This window comes from Podarcis tiliguerta (assembly GCF_965153285.1).
Source record: "Podarcis tiliguerta genome assembly, chromosome: 8".
Classification (NCBI taxonomy): domain Eukaryota; kingdom Metazoa; phylum Chordata; class Lepidosauria; order Squamata; family Lacertidae; genus Podarcis; species Podarcis tiliguerta.
In genome coordinates this window covers 19,441,396-19,462,807 of record NC_139541.1, presented here as the reverse complement: position 1 = coordinate 19,462,807, position 21,412 = coordinate 19,441,396, and the positions used below count along the sequence as shown (strand labels likewise).

At 45.2% G+C, this 21,412-nt stretch overlaps 1 protein-coding gene across 1 annotated transcript in view; it reads right to left on the bottom strand.

The window, feature by feature from the left end:
• GABRD (gamma-aminobutyric acid type A receptor subunit delta) overlaps window positions 1-10,331 on the bottom strand; it is a 32,253-nt gene extending 21,922 nt beyond the window's left edge. Inside the window, exon 1 of the mRNA XM_083454097.1 lies at window positions 9,180-10,331. Within this exon, the coding sequence (XP_083310223.1) occupies window positions 9,180-9,247 (68 nt within the window). The 5' untranslated portion in view covers window positions 9,248-10,331. The remainder of the gene's footprint in view (window positions 1-9,179) is intronic.
• Window positions 10,332-21,412: the final 11,081 nt, after the last annotated feature.

Below are 21,412 nucleotides of genomic sequence, written 5' to 3'. Positions count from 1 at the left end.
TCTTACGGCACACCAGCATTTTCCAGATGCCTGCGACAAGTTTGCACTTGAGGACATTGACTCCAGCCCACAAAAGTTCAATCCACCTAGGAAATCTGCCAGTTTCAATTTCTCAGTTTTTTTCCAGTCTTCATGTCCTCCACATTTGGGATAAAAATATATATATTCTCAGACATCAGCATTTCAGAATGAAATGTGCACGTTTGTCTGCAATTTTGCCTAATTGCATATTTTTGCAAAGCAGTTTCCCCTAGTATAATGTACTCTCATTGGTATATGCATTTTTTGCACTCTTTACCCTAGTACACACATTTTTCTGCACATTACAAGACTGTAGAGCGACATTGCAAAATTAGGAGAAGTGTGAGTTTCGAAGGATGGCTATTTTGGTTTGTGTATTGTTTCAGAAATTGTGAATTAGGTAGATTTGCCTTTAAGGGCTCACCTGCACAGGTCCATGATCTGTAGGCACAGGTCTGAGCATGGTTTTTTTTGGGGGGGGGGTCCCCACCACCTTTCCTGGGAAAACCTAGTTTACTGCTAAAATGTCCCCCCCCCCCACCACATTGATGTTTGTTCTGAGAACTGAACAAGGGCTCTATCCCATGATAAAGAACATGATTGGCACAAAGAAGACCCTAGGTGCAAACTATCTCCAGTTAAAACAAATAAAACAGGGAGCAGAGGGTGGCAGAGATCTCTGTCTGATCTCTTGAGAAAAACTGCTAGTCAAGAGTAGACAGTGCCAACTGTCTTGAACATAATGACTGGCAGCTGAGGCCTTGCTGGTGGTGCTGCAGCCAGGTGCTGCCCATGGCAGTTACCCATAGCAAGGCCTTTTCAGTGGTGGCTCCCTGTTTGTGGAATGCCCTCCCTAATGAGGTGCACCTGTCTCCATCATTATTAACATTCAGGAGGAATGTGAACACATTCCTTTTTACCCAGGCATTTGTGGTTGAAGGATACTGTTCCTGGCAAACTCGAGATCACTGGATGGAGTAATGTTTTAAACTGTATGTGCTCTTAGAAGGTTCTTTTACTCTAATTGTTTGCAGAATGCTTTAACTGCTTTATAATGTTTTTTGTTTTTAGATTGTGGATTGGTTTGTTGCTCTGGGCTCCTTCAGGATGAATAGCAGATTATAAATTCCATAAATAAAGGAATACTGGGCTAGATGGACCAATAGCCTACCCTAGCATAAGACAACTTCCTAAATTTCTCATGGCTGCAGATAAGGCTGCTGTTAAAAAAGCAGACTTTACTCTGAGTGTCCCTCCTTTCCCACATCTGTCCCCAACAGACCACAGTCCTTGATTTTTTTTTTCCACTTGGGAGATTCTTCCAAAAATTTCATTTGTGCAATTTGCTAGCGTCGTCGTTCTTCGAGGTTCATCTCCCTCCCCCTGGGTCTCCAGAAGCTTAAGGAAGGTGAGTGGGTGGATGGTTGGATGCAAAGCATCTCAAGTGCACATGTTGGCAAATGCAGACACGAGGAGAGCACTGGAAAAGCACACCATGCACTGCGCTGTTTGCTGCTTTGCACATTTTTGCAACTGCTGTTGGTAACACATAGTGGGACAAAGTGTGTTTTGTTCGAGACTGTCTTGAAGCAAAACAACACAAACACTCTCTTGGCGTCTAACAGAAGTGGGTCTTCAGGAATGCATAATAGCACAGATTAGGAGTGGAGGAGAAACTCAATTTTGTTTGAATTTTAATGAGAGACGTCTGAAACTAATATGTGGGAATGGGTCTATATTTTACTTATCATCCTGATCTCCCAGGAGAAAGTCACTGTTGTTTTAATTCACACAAGAGCAGAGTATAGGTGGTTTACTAGAACCCCAAAGGGATGGGGAGGGGGAGACGTCAAATTTGCTTTCATTTGCATTCCAGTTAGAAACTAATTCACATTTCTAAAACCAATACATGAACTGAAATACTCTTGTTGAAATTCACACTTCTCTGAATTTTGCGGTATGCACGAACAATATTTCCAAAAATACATACAATGTTAAAGCAAAAATTTAATGTCAGTAATATACAATGCATTGAGATTTGCTTGTAAAAAAGAGTAAATCATAACTGCATAGAAAAATGTGGTTATTAGGACAAGATTACACTAAAATGGGTAAGGAGTTTTCATGATTTTTTTTAATTAAAAAATCACAGATTGCTGCAGAAATGTGGAAAATGACAGGGGAAGAATGAGAAACTGAGATATATTGACAGATTCACCCAACCCTGGTGCAGAGGTGATCTTGGTATGAAAAGTGTCCCCATCCTCACTTATCTCTAAAGGTAAATGTAAAGGGACCCCTGACCATTAGGTCCAGTCGTGACCAACTTTGGGGTTGCGGTGCTCATCTTGCTTTATTGGCCGAGGGAGCCGGCGTACAGCTTCTGGGTCATGTGGCCAGCATGACTAAGCTGCTTCTGGAGAACCAGAGCAGCGCACGGAAACGCCATTTACGTTCCCGCCGGAGTGGTACCTATTTATCTACTTGCACTTTGAGGTGCTTTCGAACTGCAAGATTGGCAGGAGCAGGGACCGAGCAACAGGAGCTCACCCCATTGCAGGGATTCGAACCACCAACCTTCTGATCAGCAAGTCCTAGGCTCTGTGGTTTAACCCACAGTGCCACCCGCGTCCCTCACTTATAGGCTAAACATACACACACATATACTATAGTAAAAATGCATGCAGTTTATGAAAATCTGCAAAGCAGTCCTAAATGCTTCAGCAGCATAACAGACAGCCAACACCATCACTGCAGTCCATTAAAAACTGCTGCTTCTACCTGAAAGTGAAAAGAGGTCAGTGAAGACACCAGGTGGATCTCAGTGGGGAGAGCATTCCACAATGAATAAGTCCCCGCTGGCCCCACCAACTGAATTTCCACCCGCAGGAAGGGTCTCAGGAGATGAGTGAAGTTCCTGAGCTGATTCAGAGGGGAGGCGAAAGTGATGAAAGTACCAGGCTATGCACAGCTTTAGGTGCGGGTGGGGAAGGAAAAGCTTTCCAGACTACGTAGCTTTTTGAGAAACGTTCTGAGGGCCATTCGCCAGCGGTGGGCGGGGTCACAGGCAAAAGTGGGCAGGGCAACAGATTAAATGCTCCTTTTGCACCATCGGCTTCTCTCTGCACATGCTCACACATTTCTGCCTTCCATCTAGGCAATCAAGAAGCATTATCTGAGTCCCAGCCCGGCAAATATAATCAAGGAGTGTGTGAAGCCAGGTCAGTGAGGGCTATGGCCTAGGGAGAATACCAAGGACCAGAGGGAGAGGCCTAGGGGGCTACATTTTGCCCCGGGTATGAAGATCTTGACCCCGACTCGTGCTTTGGGTTTACAATAACATTTTATTTTGCCATGAATTGATTTTGAATACGTACATAATTGTTGGGCTAACTCAGTCGCTAGAGCATGAGACTGTTAAGCTCAGGGTCATGGGTTTGAGCCTCACTTTGGGCAAAAGATTCCTGCATTGCAGGGGGTTGGACTAGATGGCCCTCAGGGTCCCTTCCAACTCTACGATTCTATAAATGAGATACTAATAATTGATACTTAGGCTTGAATTAACTGAGTTCTGTTCAGAGTGGGCCCACTGAAATCAATGGACCCAAATTAGACATGTCTGTTAACTTCAGTAGTTCTGCTCTAAATATAACTAGCACCAGATACAACCTATTGTTAATTTCAAGTAATATGTCATCAACGATATCATTGCTGATATATAATTAAACGAAATCCTTCTGTTTGATGCACTGATTAAGCTCAACAAATCAATCAGATCAGAAGGTGTTCCCACTACAAAATAAACCTCCAAATTCACAATGTTTATCTCTCCCACAATAATATATATCCACTACATTCTTTAATTCCAATAACTTCAAACTCTACTTGTTTTATGACGTTATCATCCCATCATCTCCCTTCCCTTCCCTGCTTGTTTGGCCTCTATGTTGTTTAGTCATTTAGTCGTGCCCGACTCTTCATGACCCCATGGACCAGAGCATGCCAGAGTTAAGCAGCCAGAGTGTGGGAAAGTACGGCTTTTTCCATGCCTGACATATCCTCCTACAGTATGAACTGCTGTCAAAAGACGAATGGTGATTTCATGATCTTCCCAGGGCAGCACTTATTTAATATAACCAAAGAATATTGACGAGAACTTTTAAATTGCTTTTTGAGAGCCTGTCCTCTGGAACAATTGGGCTGGCAATGCCTGCCTGGGTACAGTTTGTTCAGGCATTTCAGGACTGTTAATTTTTAGATTGGACAGTTCAGTATTTTGCTTTAGCAGTTTGATGCTGGATTTATTATTATTATTATTATTTTGCTGGCAGTGGGTTGTATCCAAGTAAGCCCTACGCAGAGTAGACCCATTCATATTAATGGACCCAAGTTAGTCTACCCTGAGTAAGACTAGAATTGGCTACAACCCAGTATGTGTTTTAATTTGATTTATAGAATCAGAGAAATGCAACGGCCATCTAGTCCAACACCCTGAAATGCAGGAATCTCAATTTGTATTCCAGCCTTGTGATTTTAGGGTTTCTGCTTAGGGTGACATCCAGTGCTAGTCCTAACAGACATAACTAACAGATCTATTAGTTTCACTGGGCCTTTTCTGAGTAGGACTTAGTTGGATACATACAACCCTTAAAGCTTTGAGGGGAGAGATGTTCCTCCCTTTGGAAAGCCCTGTAGCATTTAACTGTGGTTAATAAAAGCATCCTAAAGTTTCTCTCCTTGTTAACAGGAATCAAAATCCCAAATCTAAAGACTTCAATCTTACACTAAGAGTAAGTCTCTTTGAACTCAGCAGGACTTCTAAATGCTCCTAAATGATGTACAGACAGAGGGGATTGCACTGCTAAATCCTAACTTGGCTCTTGCAGCTTGTCACGGCAGTGGTGGGCTGGGGGAAGTGGTTCTCACTAAAATTTCCCCTTCAACACTAGCTATTAAAAAGCACTGGGTTAGCTGTGCATTTGGTCACTCTGTGCATCCCTCTTTTTTGAAGAATGAAAGCTTTCTCGCCTGTGCGAGGGTGATTGTGTTACCAGTGTAATCCACTCCGGCATCCTGAACCAGCAGTTCATAACTTGTGCTGTGAGGTGGGGGCAGAGAGAGAAACTCAATACCCTCTTGTGCAAGATGGCTGTTGGCTAAGCCTGACTTTTATTTTTATTTAATATTAAATGGGGGGGGCGGCGGACGACAACACATGACTTGAATACAATTTATCATCATACAACGTGGACAGTATTTAATCTTGTTGCGTTGTATCCAGTGCCAATCCTACCTAGAGGAGACCCAGAAGAGACATGACTAACAGTGTTCTGTTAATTTAAATAGGACTCCTGTGAGTAGAACCTTGTTGGAGTCAACCCATTTTCTTGATCCTTCTCCCAAATCTCCTGCTGCCATGCCAAGTATTTCCATATATGCCTGCCATTCTGTGCTGTCTTTTGGGGTTTGTCAACTTTGACCTTGATAGGCTGGTTTAAATCTGTGCAGCCAGAGCAATTTGCATTTCTGTTCTTCTCCTGCTTCAGTCAACAAAACAAAAAATTACTTGGGAAAACAGATTTTCAGATAGGGACCCCCAAGACGAACCAGAAGCCATCTAAGTCAGTGACCATCACTGTTATTATTATCTGAATTTTGAACCACTGTTCTCCGAATTTCCATGAAGATGGATCATAAGGATCCAAAACATTCTGAATCAATAAAACTCTTCCTTGTTTTTATTTCTGATGCTCCTTTTAGAACAATATTCTCTCCTTGCAAAAAAACAAAACAAAACAAAGAAGGAAAACATTACAAATATCCCAGGGGACTCTTCCCTGCCCATCTTGTCAGCCCTGAAATACCAAGATTGACCTAGGTGTAGGTTAGTAATATAATAACACCCTACAAGAATCTTCCACTGCATTATGAGCTGACACCCCCCTCCCCATCTCAGTTTCCACTGCATTATCAAATTGCTTTCTCCTACCATATCCACATCCAGAAAAGCTCCATGGCTGTTGCCTAGTTAACAGCATCTGAAGAAATGCCACCTCCAATTGCAGACAAGAGAGTTTTTCACCTATCAAATGTGCCCATGTGCCCACCTGCCTGCAATTAATGGACAGACACACCATAAATGGGTCCGTTTTGTTTCTCGACACCTTTTGGCCTTCCTCGTCATAACCTTTCCCAGAAGTCAAGCAAGAGTCTGAACTGCCACACACATCCAACTGATCTCATATACATACCCTGCTTTCAGATTTAAAAATGCACAACCTTTTTAAGGAACTTGCACCTAGCTGGAGGTTGTAGTTGTCTAAAGCACTGGTTTTGAATTGGTGGGTTGGGACCCACTACCAGATCGCAGCCTGACCTAAGGTGAGTTGCAAAAAGCAGTACTACCAACATACAAATATATATTTTGAAAAATTAAGAAATGGGTCCCCAAGTGCACCACTGAATAGTTGACAGATTTGACTACAGAATTATTATTAGCAGTTGGCACCACCAGGGAAGGACTTTTGAGCAGAGTCCAGGGCCTCCACTCAGAAGGAAGACTTTGAGAACCCCAAACACAGCTGGCTTAGCCCTTTTCAAAGTAATACACAGTACAATCTAAAAAGCCACCACCACCCCACCTCAAAATAGTATTAACCCCATTGCTATTACAGTGGTACCTCAGGTTAAGTACTTAATTCGTTCTGGAGGTCCGTACTTAACCTGAAACTGTTCTTAACCTGAAGCAGCACTTTAGCTAATGGGGCCTCCTGCTGCTGCCACGCCGCTGGAGCACAATTTCTGTTCTCATCCTGAAGCAAAGTTCTTAACCTCAAGCAATATTTCTGGGTTAACGGAGTCTGTAACCTGAAGCGTATGTAACCTGAAACATATGTAACCCGAGGAACCACTGTATTGCTATTATGTTTACATCAAAACATATCCCAGCCCCCAGGGTCCAGGGAGTTAAGTTTGCAAAAACATTTGCCAGAACACCCCCACCTCCCCAGGGTAGTCAAATGTAAATGAGGATGGGATCCATAGAAATTAATTGACCCAAGTGGATCAGCTCCAAGTGGCACTAATATAGGACACAACCGAATGTGACTATAATAATTGCTATATGGACCATTAGTTTATTATTAGAAGTGTAAATGTAACACTGCTTCCCTTGTCCCATCTGGCACAGGTTTACTCAGAAGCAAGCCCCAGACTTACTCAGAGTGAAATACTGCATATAGGACTGCACCTTTTGAAAAGGGCAGAGGAAGGGAGACTGTCTACCTATGTGATCTGATCACCTCTGGCTGTCTTTGAGTATGCACTGAGTGTTTCTTACTTCAACTTCGGATAGCTATGGAGAAACCGAAAGGGGCTTTCAGCAAAGGGTTGGATTCAACTAAGTCCTACTCAGAGTAGACACACTGAAATGAATGGGACAAAGTTATGTCTAGCCATTCCAAAGGGTCTACCCTGAGAAGGAGTAAAGTTGCATACAACCCACTGAGCCTATTCTCAGTAGGGCACAACCCACATTTGGGAAGAAAATGAATATATATTTTAAGCTATGGTCCATAGCTCCTTAAAGTGATACCCAACCCCTTGGATGAACTCTCTAGGGAGATCCCCGGTTCCCTCCTGTCTAACAAGTAGGGCATATTTTGATGAGTCTCTCTTCTACTGCAGAAAACCACCTCCTCCTCTCCCCTGCCAAGTGATCAGTGCAACCTTCATCCGCCGCCCTTGGGAAGACCCGAGAGGGGCATCCGTTTGAGAGCAAAACTCCAAAGCCTTGCAGACAGATCTGCAGCGGCGACTCCCGAGTTCGAATCTCGCCTCCCAGTGCGGGGGAACTCTCAGCAAAGTCTGGTCTCTCCCTCCCTGCCTCCCTCTCCTTTCTCTTGTTCAAGCCCCTCGTCCTCATCCTCGTTGGTAAAAGGGATGAGGGGTGTGTACGTACATCAATCTGTGTTTATCTCTGAGTGCGTTATTGCCGTCCTTTATTGCGCACACTTCAGACGTACAGTTCATTTCTGCGCGCAATGCTTTATTACGAACGGGGAAATAAAGCCAAGCGCACCCCAGGGCAGGGTGATGCAAGCCAACCAGCCCCTCCAACTGGGAGGGAACCCCCATTTTAACCCCAGTGCGACTTTCCTACTGAACTTACATAGGATGGGCTGAGAGCCTTTGTCAAGGGGGGTCGGGGGAAAGAGTTGCGCGCCGTGTACTTTCCTTTTCCAGCTCGCATGGTGCACGAGCTCGTCGAAATCGAATAAACACTCTGCACATACCCAAAGGCAGCCTGTAATAGGAAAGCTCTCTGGCACAAGGAAGGGGGAAGAGAGATTCCTGAGCTAACATTAACTCGAATCCTCGGTCCCCCATGAATACTTTGGGGGACAGGCCCAGCGATGGTCGGAAGTAAAGGAACTTTTTAAGAGTTGCGCAGAAAAAAAGACATTTTCAGCGCAGGGGCTGGAGGCATGCGGGGGAGAGGACCCCCCTCTCCTTACACAACTATTTAAGGGCTAAGAAGGCCGGTGGTCCAGCCCTTTCTCTTGGTCACCCTAGGACAAGGATGGGGAGCCCATTGGTCACCCATGTTGGTCACCGCTGTTGGGCACGCTGGCTGCTGGCCGGCAGGGTCCAGCAAACACCCGTAGAGCCACAGCTGCTCCGCATCCCTGTCCCAGGATGAGTAGCAATTTTGCTGGATCTCTCATTAAAAGAAACAACAACCCCCCCCCCCGCCTCCTAATACTCAGCACTAGGAGCAAGCCCCACTTTGCCCCGTAAGGCTGGGAGATCCTTCAGGCGCATCCCTGAGAGCAAAGCCCGGCTTCCGGGCTGACGCGCACAGGATCGCGCCTCCAAGGCGCTTAGGATGGCAGGCGTGCAGGCTAACCACTAGGCAACCCTACCTCGGGAGTGAGTCCTGCTCTGCTCCAGTCGCCTTCCTCCTGAGTTAAGCGCGCCTGGGGCTTGCAGCCCAAAGCCTTCGTCAGAGAGAAGTTTCCCTGCGCTCAGTCAAACATCCTCATAGCTGGGATCGCTGCCTTTAGATACCTATTTTTTAAAATAATAATAATAAAGCAACAAACCCCATTCTAACTAGAAAAGGGAGTCGCTTCCCACGGTGCGCTTGCTCCTCTTACCTGGTGCAGGTGTGCTGTTGGGTGCAGAGCAGGAGTAAGGAAGGCAAAACCCAGATCAAAAATTCCATCTTTTCCTATATACGTGTGTGTGTGTTTTTAGATAGGTCCCCAGCGCCGTTCAGACGAGGAGAAGTTGGCAAATCCCGGTTGGGCGGCAGCAGCAGCAGCAGCGGCGGCGGCGCATCCTGCGATGGGGTAACGTCGCCATCCTCCCGAGAGCATCCACAGACTGGTCCTTCTCCTGCCCAGGGAGGAAGTTGGCAGAGAGCAAGTCCTCCTCACGCCAAGTGGCTCAGTCGCCGCCAAGGCGGCCGCGCAGCTCCCACCATCGCCCCGGAGTTGGAGCCGGGGTAGCGAGAGAGGGATGCAGAGCTACTCCGGGACAGGCACTACCTGGCTGCCCTGCCTTGCCCCGCTCCGCTCAGAGGGGCGCCTTCCCTCGATGCCAAAGGCAACGCGCACCCGGGCACCCTAAAAATGGCACCCTGCCCCACATGGCGCTCTCTCTCTCTCTCTCTCTCTCTCTCTCTCTCCTTCCCTCCCCTCCCTTCTCCAAGAAGGCGAAATTATTCTCCCGTTATTCTTCTTTAAACATAAAAAAGCAGATCCGTACAAAGCTGGTGGCCGAAAATAAACCTTCTCCGAAATTACAGATTTTGAGCATTACCAGAGAGAGCGCAGCAGCTGGAGGAGGAGGAGGAGGAGGAGGACTCAGCGCCTCTCCACGTGCTCAGTTCGAGCCCAGATTTTGATTATATGTATATAAATAAATAAATAAAAAAGAGCAGTCAGGCGGTCCCCAAGGCACAGCAAAGCAGGGTTGGGGAGAAGGCAGAGGATGGCAGGAATTGTTGGGAAGGAGGGTCTTGGAAAAAGAAGGCGAATTCTCTTTCTCCCCCACCCCCTACCTTTATTCTTCCTGGGAAAAACAAGCTGTCAGTTTCAGGAGGGATGGGTGGGTGTTAGAAGCACGCTCTTCTCCCCCGCATCCGTCAGTTTCAGCTCCAGAGGTTTTTTTGTTTTAGTGGGGGGTAACAGAAGCAGAGTAGTGCAAAAATGCCCGAATAAACTCAGCCACCCAATTTTGGGGAGAGGGTGAGAGTGTGAACAAAGAACTTTGTTTGAGCTCAAGGTTTCAGAAATCGTCCTGGAAGGGGGGGGGGCAAAATTGGTGCCCCCCCCCAGGTAGAATTGTCTTGGTGATTGGGGAAGGGCTGTTGCTCTGTGATTAAGCACCGGCTTTGGGCGCAGAAGGTCCCATGTCCAATGCCCAGCAATGTCTGTTCAGGGTGTGAAAGACTCCCTGTCCGGAATCCTGGACAGCTGCTGCCAGTCAGTGCAATCAGTACTGGGGTAGGGGGGCCAGTGGTCTGCCTGGGTCTTAAGGGAAGGGCAGCAGATTAGTTATGAGAGCACCTGCCCTGCATGCGAAAGGTCTCATGTTCACTCCCTGACCACCTTTAGTTGGAGTGGGGAAAATTCCCTGCCTCAGCCACTGCCAGTCAGAGGAGACAACGCTGAGCTGGGTGAACCAAAGATCTGTCTCCATATCAGGCAATTTCCTAGAAGGAGAGTTGGAGTCCAACATTAGTCAGCAGAGCAGGAGGCTCTTAATCTCAGGTTTGTGGGTTTGAGCCCCATGCTGGGCAAAAGATTCCTGCATTGCCGGAAGTTGGACTATTAGGTGACCCTGGTTCTCCCATCCAACTCTACAATTCTATGATCTGGAGGGCTGCAGGTGCAGTTTGCCTGGCAAGTGCTGTAGTGCTTAGAGTGTCTGACTAGGACTTGGGAGGCCAAGGTTCAAATACCCATTCTGCCACGAATGAAGCCCACAGGATAACCATAGGCCGGTCACGATCTCTCAGTCACAGGGTGAGGATAAAATGGAGAGAGGGAGAACCAGGTATGCCACCTTTAACTCCTTGGAGAAAATGGTGGGGTATACATGCAACAATAAATAAATAAAGTTATACAGTGGTACCTCGGGTTAAGTACTTAATTCGTTCCGGAGGTCCGTTCTTAACCTGAAACTGTTCTTAACCTGAAGCACCACTTTAGCTAATGGGCCCTCCTGCTGGCGCCGCGTCACCAGAGCACAATTTCTGTTCTCATCCTGAAGCAAAGTTCTTAACCCGAGGTACTATTTCTGGGTTAGCAGAGTCTGTAACCTGAAGCATATGTAACCTGAAGCATATGTAACCTGAAGCATATGTAACCCGAAGCATATGTAACCCGAGGTACCACTGTACCTGCTGAAATTTCCCCTTCTACACAGCTATTTAAGGTACGGGTGTAAGTATTTAAAGTGTCCACTTTTTGCATTTCCCATCACACTTTGCTCTCTGCTGCCCTTCCTTTAAACTGGCCGTGTTCCTTTTATAATAGACAGTCAACAGCACCATCCCATATTTGTCTATGCTCAAAAGCAAATGCCGCTAAATTACGTGACATTTTATTTATATACTCCTTTGTGGACCAGTACACGAATACAAAGGAAATATGCAATAAAAGTACAAGAGATTAAGTCAGTCAAAATGTTCTTGTCCATCCAGAACCACATTGCCTCTGCTGTCAGTCGCTTGCCAGAGTCGTGGGTCACTATGACTTTTCTTCAAGTTAGTGCAACAGCCCACATGCATAATTCCAGCATTTCTATATTGTTTTGCTGTTTTACCAGCTTTTAAAATTGCATTTTGATATTGTGTACTGACTTTTCGCTTGTGATCTTATAATTGTCATTGGCTTAGAGATTTTGTTTTATTAAGCAGTACACACTGTGAGTTATTGAAATGAAATGAAAACAATATACAACCATCAAATCACAAAAACCCATCTCACTGGAGGTATGTTGGGTGGCCATCTGTCAGGGATTATTTAGCTATGATTTGCTGCATTGGAAGGGGTTGGGCTAGATGACCCTTGTGTTCCCTTCCAACACTACAGTTCTGTAATTCTGTGGATATGTGCCAGGATTAAAGCTTCAGCAAAGCTTCAGTCCTCCTCTAGATGGAATTAGATTTGTAGGAAGAAAATCAGTCCTTCTCCCAACCTTCACCTGCCACAGATAAGCCTTGTTCATTGTGAAACTCCAGTTATCCAGCAAGACAGGTTTGTGGGTTTTTTGCTCCTGGTGGTATTTAAAGAGTGGTATTTATTGGTGGTGGTATTTAAAGAGTACTGCTTACCAAGGAGAACATGCAATTGCTCTTTTTGAGGGGTGGCAAGATCAACACATGCAAATGAACCTCTTTTTTTTCAGACCAAGGGTCATGGGGGCCACATGCCAGTGGTGTGGGGGCCAGAGGCAACAGCAGGAGGACCAAGTGGTGTAAATTAACCTTCGTACAGTAGGCTAGAGCACTCACACAACTCCCCTGTTTTCTCCATCCAGATATGCAAGAGGCATTTTCAGTATTTAAGGCCACATTCCAGCCAGGCAAAAACATGGGATGGCGGTAAGGAGAAGAGCCTTTGTGGGGCGGGGGTGGCTTGTGGAGAGTTCTAAGGGCCAGACTGATAGGACTAGAGGGCCGCTTTCAGTACCCAAGCCTGATGTTCCCCACCCCTTGCAGCAGAGGGTGGGGTTTATGGTGTGCCTCACACTTGAAGCTGGGAGTAGAGGAGTTGCCTTGTCTGCCTGCCTATGCCATGATAATTATTTTTAGTTTCTGATCGCTCGTATTTAAATAGACCCTAGTGGAAAAGAGGATGCAAGATGACAAGCCCCGCAGAAGTCTTGAGTTGGATAATCTCTCAAAATGCTCTTCTCAGAGATGTAAATCTGTTCCTTTAATCCAGGGAAAGATATGTTAAACGCCATTCCCACCCCCCACTCCCACCCCCGACAATCCACTCCCTTGCAAAGCCCCAGCAACACAGCCAACTATGGGCTTTCTGAAGGGGTGGGTGGGATACTCACTCCCTAACACTGCCGCTTAGTTTCTAGAGCAGTCGCCCAGTTAAATAATTCTTTGCGGATGAATCCTATGACTGTGAATCGATGTTAATGGAAATGTATTAAGTTGGGGCGAGGAACCCCAGGCCAAGGAAGTAAAATGTGGCCCGCCACATCCCTTTGTCTGGCCCTTGGAATTCTCCCATGCCACACCCCTCTTCTCAGGCCACACCCCTCACTGGCCTTGCTTCATACCCTGCTTGAGTGATTTTGCCTAACTAGGATGTATCCTTGAGCTGTGATGATGTCCCTTGCTTCTCTGGAGGGAGAATAGGGAAGGGTGTGTGTGTGTGTGTAGAAACTAGGTAAAATTAACGCCTGTTGCTCCATCCATATTTGCATCTGGCCATGCCCAATGCTAGCATATGGCCCCTGGAAGATTGTCAAAAAAAGAATGTGGCTCTTGGGGTGAAAAACACTCTCGTAAGAAAAGAACTTTAGTGTAAATAAAACGACAGCTATGAAGGGGGCAGGGAATGCCTGAATTATATACTCAAAGCAGACGTCATCTTCGGAAATGTATACCCTCCCTGTTCCAAAGGCGGATGCTTCTTCTAAGATGGGCAGTTTTTATTAGTATGTAGATTAAAAATAATTTGCATTCCTTCCCCACACACAATGTAACGGTCAATTTAATCAGGGGAACCTATTTGGTTGATTGGTTGCATTCATCAATCAAAAACATTTCAATCAGTCAGCTAAACATTGCACCCTTATTTATTTTTAAAATAAAATTAATCAGGAGTTGTCACACAAAAGGTCCTAGGTTCAAATCCCCAGGTAGGACTGGCAAAGAGGTTGAGTCACAACCAATCAGCACATGCTCTCCTGAGCTAGATGGACCATTAGCTGATTCAGTATAAGGCAACTTCTTGTGGCTTAGGAAAATGGCCACAGCTCAGTAGTGGAGCATCTGTTTTGCATGCAGAAGGTTCCAGGTTCAATCCCTGACATCTTCTAGCAGGTCGGAATATCCCTTGCCTGAAACCATGGACAGTGACTGCCAGTCAGTGCAGACATGGACAAATGATCTTATTCAGTATAAGGCAACTTATTACACTTTTTCAGAAACACACTTTTCCAGAGTTTACAAACTACTAATTCCCAGGAGAGTCTGCCCCTTGTTTTTCGGTATAAATATGTGATTTGGGCATATCTATTCTATTGGAAGCAGACAACCCAAGCGCCAAGACTCATGCAGAGACATAGGAGCAAACTCCTAAGGGCCAAGGTCCCTTCACCGCCGCCCCCTAAAATATGTGAGAGGGCCAGCCCCCGCAGTTGATCAGCATTGCCATTCAAATGGTGTTGATGAATCACATCAAGTGATCAGTTACGTAGGGCGGGGCTTACCTGTGCCCCCAATACTTTATTCAAGTTGGCACTCCTGTGCAGAGATGCAACAGGAAGGCTCCTCTGAGGCCAGCTCCTTCTCTAGGGGGAGGTTGACTGGAAGAAGGCAAGTCCAGAACAATGACTCTTCCTGAGGTGTGGTGGGCAGCCTTTCCTGAAGGCAGCTCATCTCAGTGCTGGGGAGTAGCTGGTTGTTTCACATGCGTAATGAAGATATGACATAACCCAGAGTGGAGGCTGATTGGAAGGAGGCAAGCTGAGATTGGTATATATCATACAGAGAAGCGTCTTCAGATATGCATATTCACATGTACAGATTACTTTGTGTGCGATGAGCAGAAGCTGCTCTGTAACAGATTATATGTAATAAAAGTCAGAGGTGTTGTAGAGAAGAGGGAATTTTGACAAATGCCACTTCTCCTGTTACAAATTTGCAGCAGTGAGGAAAAGTGTGCCTGCTAAGGACCTTGCGGGAACATTTGGGAATTCAGCTCAGCACAGATGTGAGCTTGCAAGAGTAAAGAAATTCATAAGGAAGATGAATTGCATCTGCCAGAAGCTGGAAGTTGTTTGTTTATCCCGGGTGTCTTTTTTGTTTCAGCCAAGTAAACAGAAGTCACACCTCATAAGTCACTTTGTTGGGTCTGGAGCAAAATGTGTTTCAGTTCCTTCTGTTTGAAATCTGTTTTCTTGTGGGAAGATTCTCTTGTCACCTTTTGGGACCAACTTTTGCAAAACACAGGCAGATGGAGTCTGGTGTGTTCTCCTAAAGATGCTGCAGGACAGGGTTGGGGAACCTCAGACCTAGGTCCCAAATGCAGCCTTCCAGGCCTCTCTCCCTAGCCCTTGTGACTCTCTGCAACCACCCCAGGGGCCACTTCCCTCACTGGCCCTGCATCTCAGTCTCCCTGAGTGTTATTGCATGGTTGGGAATGTTATGAGTTTGTGAGTGCCAGACCCAGTCTAACCTCTGGACCCAGCAACTGTTAAAATATAAGCCAGGCTAGCTTCTTGTGTTCAGGTAATCACCTGGGTGACGGGCCATTAAGAGAACAAAGGAAAAGTGGCTCTGTGCTGGATAGCAATGGGGTGGGGCCCCTTCTCCAGATCTTAGATAGTTAGAGGGACAAAGGCAGAGTCTGAGGGCAAAGTTTTGCTGTGATGTGATCTAGTGGAAACAGCTTCAGGCTGGAAAGGCAGAGAGAAAGCGCCATGGCTTATTTCAGCTTGACTTCAAGGCTATGCCTATAGAAGAAACAAGACACTTTTGGGGTGTTGATGCTGTGAACCCCGCCAGCATAAGCTCGGTTTGTATATAAGTGTAAATAAACCATATATCATAAAGACACCACTGTCTCTGCTGTTTCGCATTCCAAAAGGAAACACGCACCTGAAGCCCCTGGAATCTCACACTGCTCAGAGGTTGGGGTGGAATGTGCTCTTGAACTCTGATAATGCCTTTTGTTTGACTTGATGGAGAAGAGATGTGCAAGCAAAGGTAAATTTTACATTCATTGCTTCACCCACTTTTGCCTGTTGCCCCTACCACCACCACTACCATGTGGTATAATTGGTATAGTAATGTGTTTATGTTTTAAATGTGTTGTAAGTCACTTGGAGACCTTCAAATAACAAGTGACTAATGGACAACGGCAACAACAACAACCACCACAACTAATTGACCCTAAGTACTGATAGGATCATGACCAGCATGGCTGATTTCCAATGGGAATGGTAGCATAGAAGACATGGAGGCCAATGGCAGGCGGAGTCAACTAATTTTAGTTTTATCCCCATCCTTCTCCCTGCAAAACTAAGGAAGGGGGATCTAACAGCCAGGGTCACTCCCTGGGCTAGCTATAGGTAAATACGGTAAGTAAGAAGGTAGGCAGATGGGAGTTGGCTGAGAGCAGACTGAGACTGGCATAATGGACCAACCCGTTTTCACGACCTTAGAGCTACAACCTGATCCATTAATTCTCTGTATGAGAGCAACATCTTCAAGGGAATGAGGGTGATTTGTGTGCTTTGTTTAGTTGGATCAGTATATTTTTCATTATTATTATTTTTTCAAAAGTTGCACCTGCATTGTTTCAGGTTTTTTTCATGGATCACTTTCAAAGAATGACAGGTGGCTTCATAGCCACCTGTCAGCTGAGCACCGCTAATTGTCTCGTGGAATAAATCAAGTCCATCCCGTCTCCCCTCCCCAAATTCACTACATCCACAATTAGTTTCGCTCTCTCCCACGAGCTCTGCATGAACACCTAAGGAAAGGCGGTTATGTGGCAGCCTCTCCAAACATCTCTGAATATATAATTGCACACTTGTCCCTATCTTTACAAGCAGAGCTGGAGATATCAATAACAATCTCGCCACAGGAATATTTAGATCTCTTCTGGGTGAGTTTGCCCAGGGATTGCTTCCAGTTCTACAGCTGGTGTGATGAGCATTTGAACAATAGTATATATCACACCCTCTACTACTGAATGCAGGTAGTGTGTGCCAACAGGATTGTAGCTAAAACAGGGCCACTGAGAAATGAAGGATGCTCAACAGGCTCAGTGGGGAGACTCCTGAGGTTTGCAGAAGTACAAAAGAGACTTTAAACAACAAAAACCATAAGCCAGCGACATAACAAAACAAACCCAAAACAGCCCAATGAGAATTGATCATGCTGAATAGCCACTAGGGACAGGCAAATGTGTCCATTTCTGATTCTCTTGAGTTCCCTGTTTTTGTCTTAAGTTCAGTTCTCTACATTTCCACATCAGTTTGTACTTTTTAAATTTAAAGTCCTCATGAAAAATTTTCAGCATCTTTGTGCAGATTTCTATTAATCTATACATGTGTGTATGCAATTTTGCCTACTATACACCACCTTCTGCTGGCGAGCCTTTGCCCACAGAGGAGGCACCTGGTGACAAATCTGGATTCAAGCTGGAAATCTGCACTGGCCACCTGTTTGCTACAGGGACAAATTTGGGACAAATTCAAGGTGCTATTATTAGTATATAATGCCCTTTGTTTCGTTAGCCATGGAACAAGTTCTTTCCTCGTGTTAATTCAGAGGAACAGCCTCTAAATTCTGGTTTTCCAGATAAACATGTAGAAAGCTAGAAAACTAAATTAACTCTTTCTCTATATACAATTGTATTAAGCTGCATTGCACATTTTGTTATATCGTAGTTTCCCCTCCCCGTCTCTTATTTTTCATCTTCTTATGTTTTAGTATCATCGCTCCTGCTGTATTCAGCATTTGCATACATTTGTAACACATTTCTTATGAAAAAATGACAATAAAGGTCTTTTCTTAAGAGAGAGAGAAAGAGAAGTGGGGTGAAGTGGAGATAACATAAAATTCCCCTCTCTGTAGGACAGATAATCAAATTGGCCTACCTCATAGGGTTGTTCTGAGTGTGATAAAGATCTCAAGCACACTTAAAAATTTAAAAACGCCACATGATAGATATACACTGGAATGAAATACAATAAAGTACAGGGCACTCCTTCTGTGTGATATATATGGTATTGCTGTTTATGGATATAGGTTCTCTTTTCCTTTCCTGCGTTTCCAAGGTGACAGCTACTCATATAAGCTAAAAATTCCCATCACTGCCAGAAAGGAGGGGGTGCAATAAAGAGTCATGTCATCTTTTTTTGCCCCCAGGCTGGGTAATAATAGCAGAGGACAACTTCCTTTGCCATTCACTGTGCAACAGGGCAAAATTGTCTTGAAAACTTTATATTGCTATGGAGTGTGGTCCAGGGAGTTAGGAGACCCAGAGCAGAAAACAGGGCCTTAAAAAGAAGGAAGCTTGATGTCTTCTTCTTCTTCTTCCTCTTCACTAATTTCTTACAAAAGAGACACATTAGGTGCAGTATTAAGTGTTCTAGTGTGGTTTGCAATTTTAGGAGAGAAAACAGATGTATGGATGAATGCATCTTTGATATAAGGCATTGTCCTATATTCCGGTGATGCACACACGGTCACCCTAAGACTGAGCTTCTCCAGTTGCAATTGCTTGTAATCTACAAACATTATGCACCTTGTCTCAGGAGGCAGAAAACAACCTTGATAGAGTTTCAATTATTTTCTCTCCACCCCAGCCCCAGAATTGCTTTTAATAGTTCCTACACACTTTTAAAGCTCATGGGAAATCTATTACGCTTAAATTCCAACAATAGACCCACAGACTCTTTAAATTTCCCTGTCCTCATGTCAGGTTGTTTACTTGTTTATCATTAGCATTTCACCAGGCAGGGGAGAGTCTGTTTTATTACAAGTGGGGATGCAGGATAAATTTGCCCTAATTTACCCTTTCCAAAATCATATGCATACTGAAAACAGAGCCATCCTTTGAAATTTGCACAACAGTATGTACAGTATATGAGGGGAAAGGGTGCGTAAAAATGCAGATCTTAGTGAAAATAATAGTGTTCATCTCAGTACCGCTAATCTATTTTTAATTGTATGTCGTTCATGGAAAACGTGTTAAAATGTTTCAGAACAAACCCTCCCCATTTATTTTATTGGTAATATAAGACATCAAATGTACGGTTGAATATGTCCAAGAGTGGGTGTTTGCAAATCTAGCTGTGTTAATCTTTCCATCCTTCCCACACTCAATTCTGAAATGGCACCTCCGTTGCTATCTTGTCCCTAAGCCAGCTGAACAGAGCTGGGTCAACAGAAAGTACTGTAGTTGATTAATCACCATACAAAACTCATGCTGGAATTTTTGGAACAGCTAGAGAATTAGTTTGGGGTTTGGAAATGGCTACGTTGATGATTCTCAGCTGTGTTTTTGTGTTTGTGAACAATAATAATAATATATATCCTGCCTTTCCTCCGAAAACCGGGAATCAAGGCAGCTTACACAAATTAAAACAAATGTTATAGGGAGAATACAATGGATGACCCCACAGCTTGCATTTTCTGTGCCATCCTGTGTACACACACTGGGAGTAAAGTCACATTGAACTGTGGGACTTACTTCTGCAGGTGGCAGAGCTTCAAGCTCTGGTGGGTGGGGGGAGAGCAGGCATTGGCATGGCTGGTGCATGTCCCAGGGGCATGGTGTGTGTCCTGGGGGCATGGCGCACCGCCTGTGGGGGGGGGGAGCCATGATGCCACCCCACTGGGATCGTGCTGCTAGGGGCGGTGCGCTCCCCCCGCACCCCTGTTCCTCCTCCAGTGCTTCTGCATAGATATCTATTTAGGAAACCCCTATGCCACTCACAGGGACGCTGGTGGTGCTGTAGGTAAAACCCTCAGCGCCTAGGGCTTGCCGATCGAAAGGTTGGTGGTTCGAATCCCCGCGGCGGGGTGCGCTCCCGTTGTTCGGTCTCAGCGCCTGCCAACCTAGCAGTTTGAAAGCACTCTCGGGTGCAAGTAGATAAATAGGGACCGCTTACTAGCGGGAAGGTAAAGGGCATTTCCGTGTGTGGCTCTGGCTCGCCAGAGCAGCGATGTCACGCTGGCCACGTGACCCGGAAGTGTCTCCAGACAGCGCTGGCCCCCGGCCTCTTGAGTGAGATGGGCGCACAACCCTAGAGTCTGTCAAGACTGGCCCGTACGGGCAGGGGTACCTTTACCTTTTTTTATTCCACTCACAAACCTACAATTCCCAGAACTTCTTGGGAACAGGAATTGATTGTTAACCATTATATAAATATTATGTTTATGTTTATTGCATTTATAGCCCCCCTTTTCCCAAAGATGCTCAAGGGATGCATGTAGTTTTCTGCCCCCTCTTTATCTTAATCCCCTGTGAGTTAGGATAGATTAAGAGGCTGTGACTGGCCCAAGGTCATCCAGTGAGCTTCATGGCTTCATGGCTAAGTCAGGATTTGAATCCTGGCTTCCCCTGTTCTAGTCCGACACTAAGCACTATACCACACTGGCTCAGTGTAGCTCTGTGAGGTGAACTGCAGTCTTCTAACAACTCTCAGCATCCTTAACAAACTACAGTTCCCAAAGGGGAAGCTGTTGACTGTTTAAAGTAGTATGATACTGCTTTCAATATACAGTGCAATGGGGCCTTAGCTGGATGCAACCTATAGCTCAGTATAGGAAAGAGGGAAAATAGCTATACATGCTATTTCTACAACAGTAGCCTTTATGGGGGAGGGCAGTGGGAAGATGAAATACAAATTAAAAATGGCAACAGAGAAGTTGTCGCTCAGATGTAGCAGGAGATTTCATTTTATAAGAATTTATGTTCTATCTGCCAATTCTTAAAAAAGAACAGAGAGAAAAGGAGCCAGAAAGGGCCGGCTTGGAGATATGTATATACAGGAAAACTGGAGAACTCTAAATAAGGATTTAGCTGATTATTTTTGAAATCAATTGTTTTTCCTGTCAGTTGGCAGACTGTTTTTTATTCACAGCCAGTTGGCAAACTCAATCACTGAGCAGTGTCAGTTTAGTTCAGGAAAACGTACCCGGAGATTAAGTGGTGATCTGGAAGGGACCTGCCACATCGAACATATTTTGCCAGGTTTAAAATATCTTCACTGGCTTCCAGTTTGTCTTCGGGTGCAATTCGAAGCAGCCTGGTACTGACTACTAGTGTAGGTGAATAGCTGTCATCTTGCAGGCCTAGGGTCCAAATGTGGCCCTTCAGATCTCACTAACTGGCCCTACATGAGGTAAAAAATCGTTGTTGTTGCTCTGTCCCCTGTCCACTGCAGAGGTGGCCCAGCAGGGAATGTGGTCCTTGGGCAAAAAAAAAAATGGTTTCCATCACTAGTGTAGTGGTTAATTAACCAATTAATTTATTAACCAATCTGGGAGAACCAGGTTCAAATCCTCATGAAGAATCTCAGTAGATGTCCTTGGGCAAGTCACGCCCTCACAGCCTAACTCTGGACCAGGTTACTGGTAAAAAAGGATTTCTCTTCACTGCCCAGTATGGAC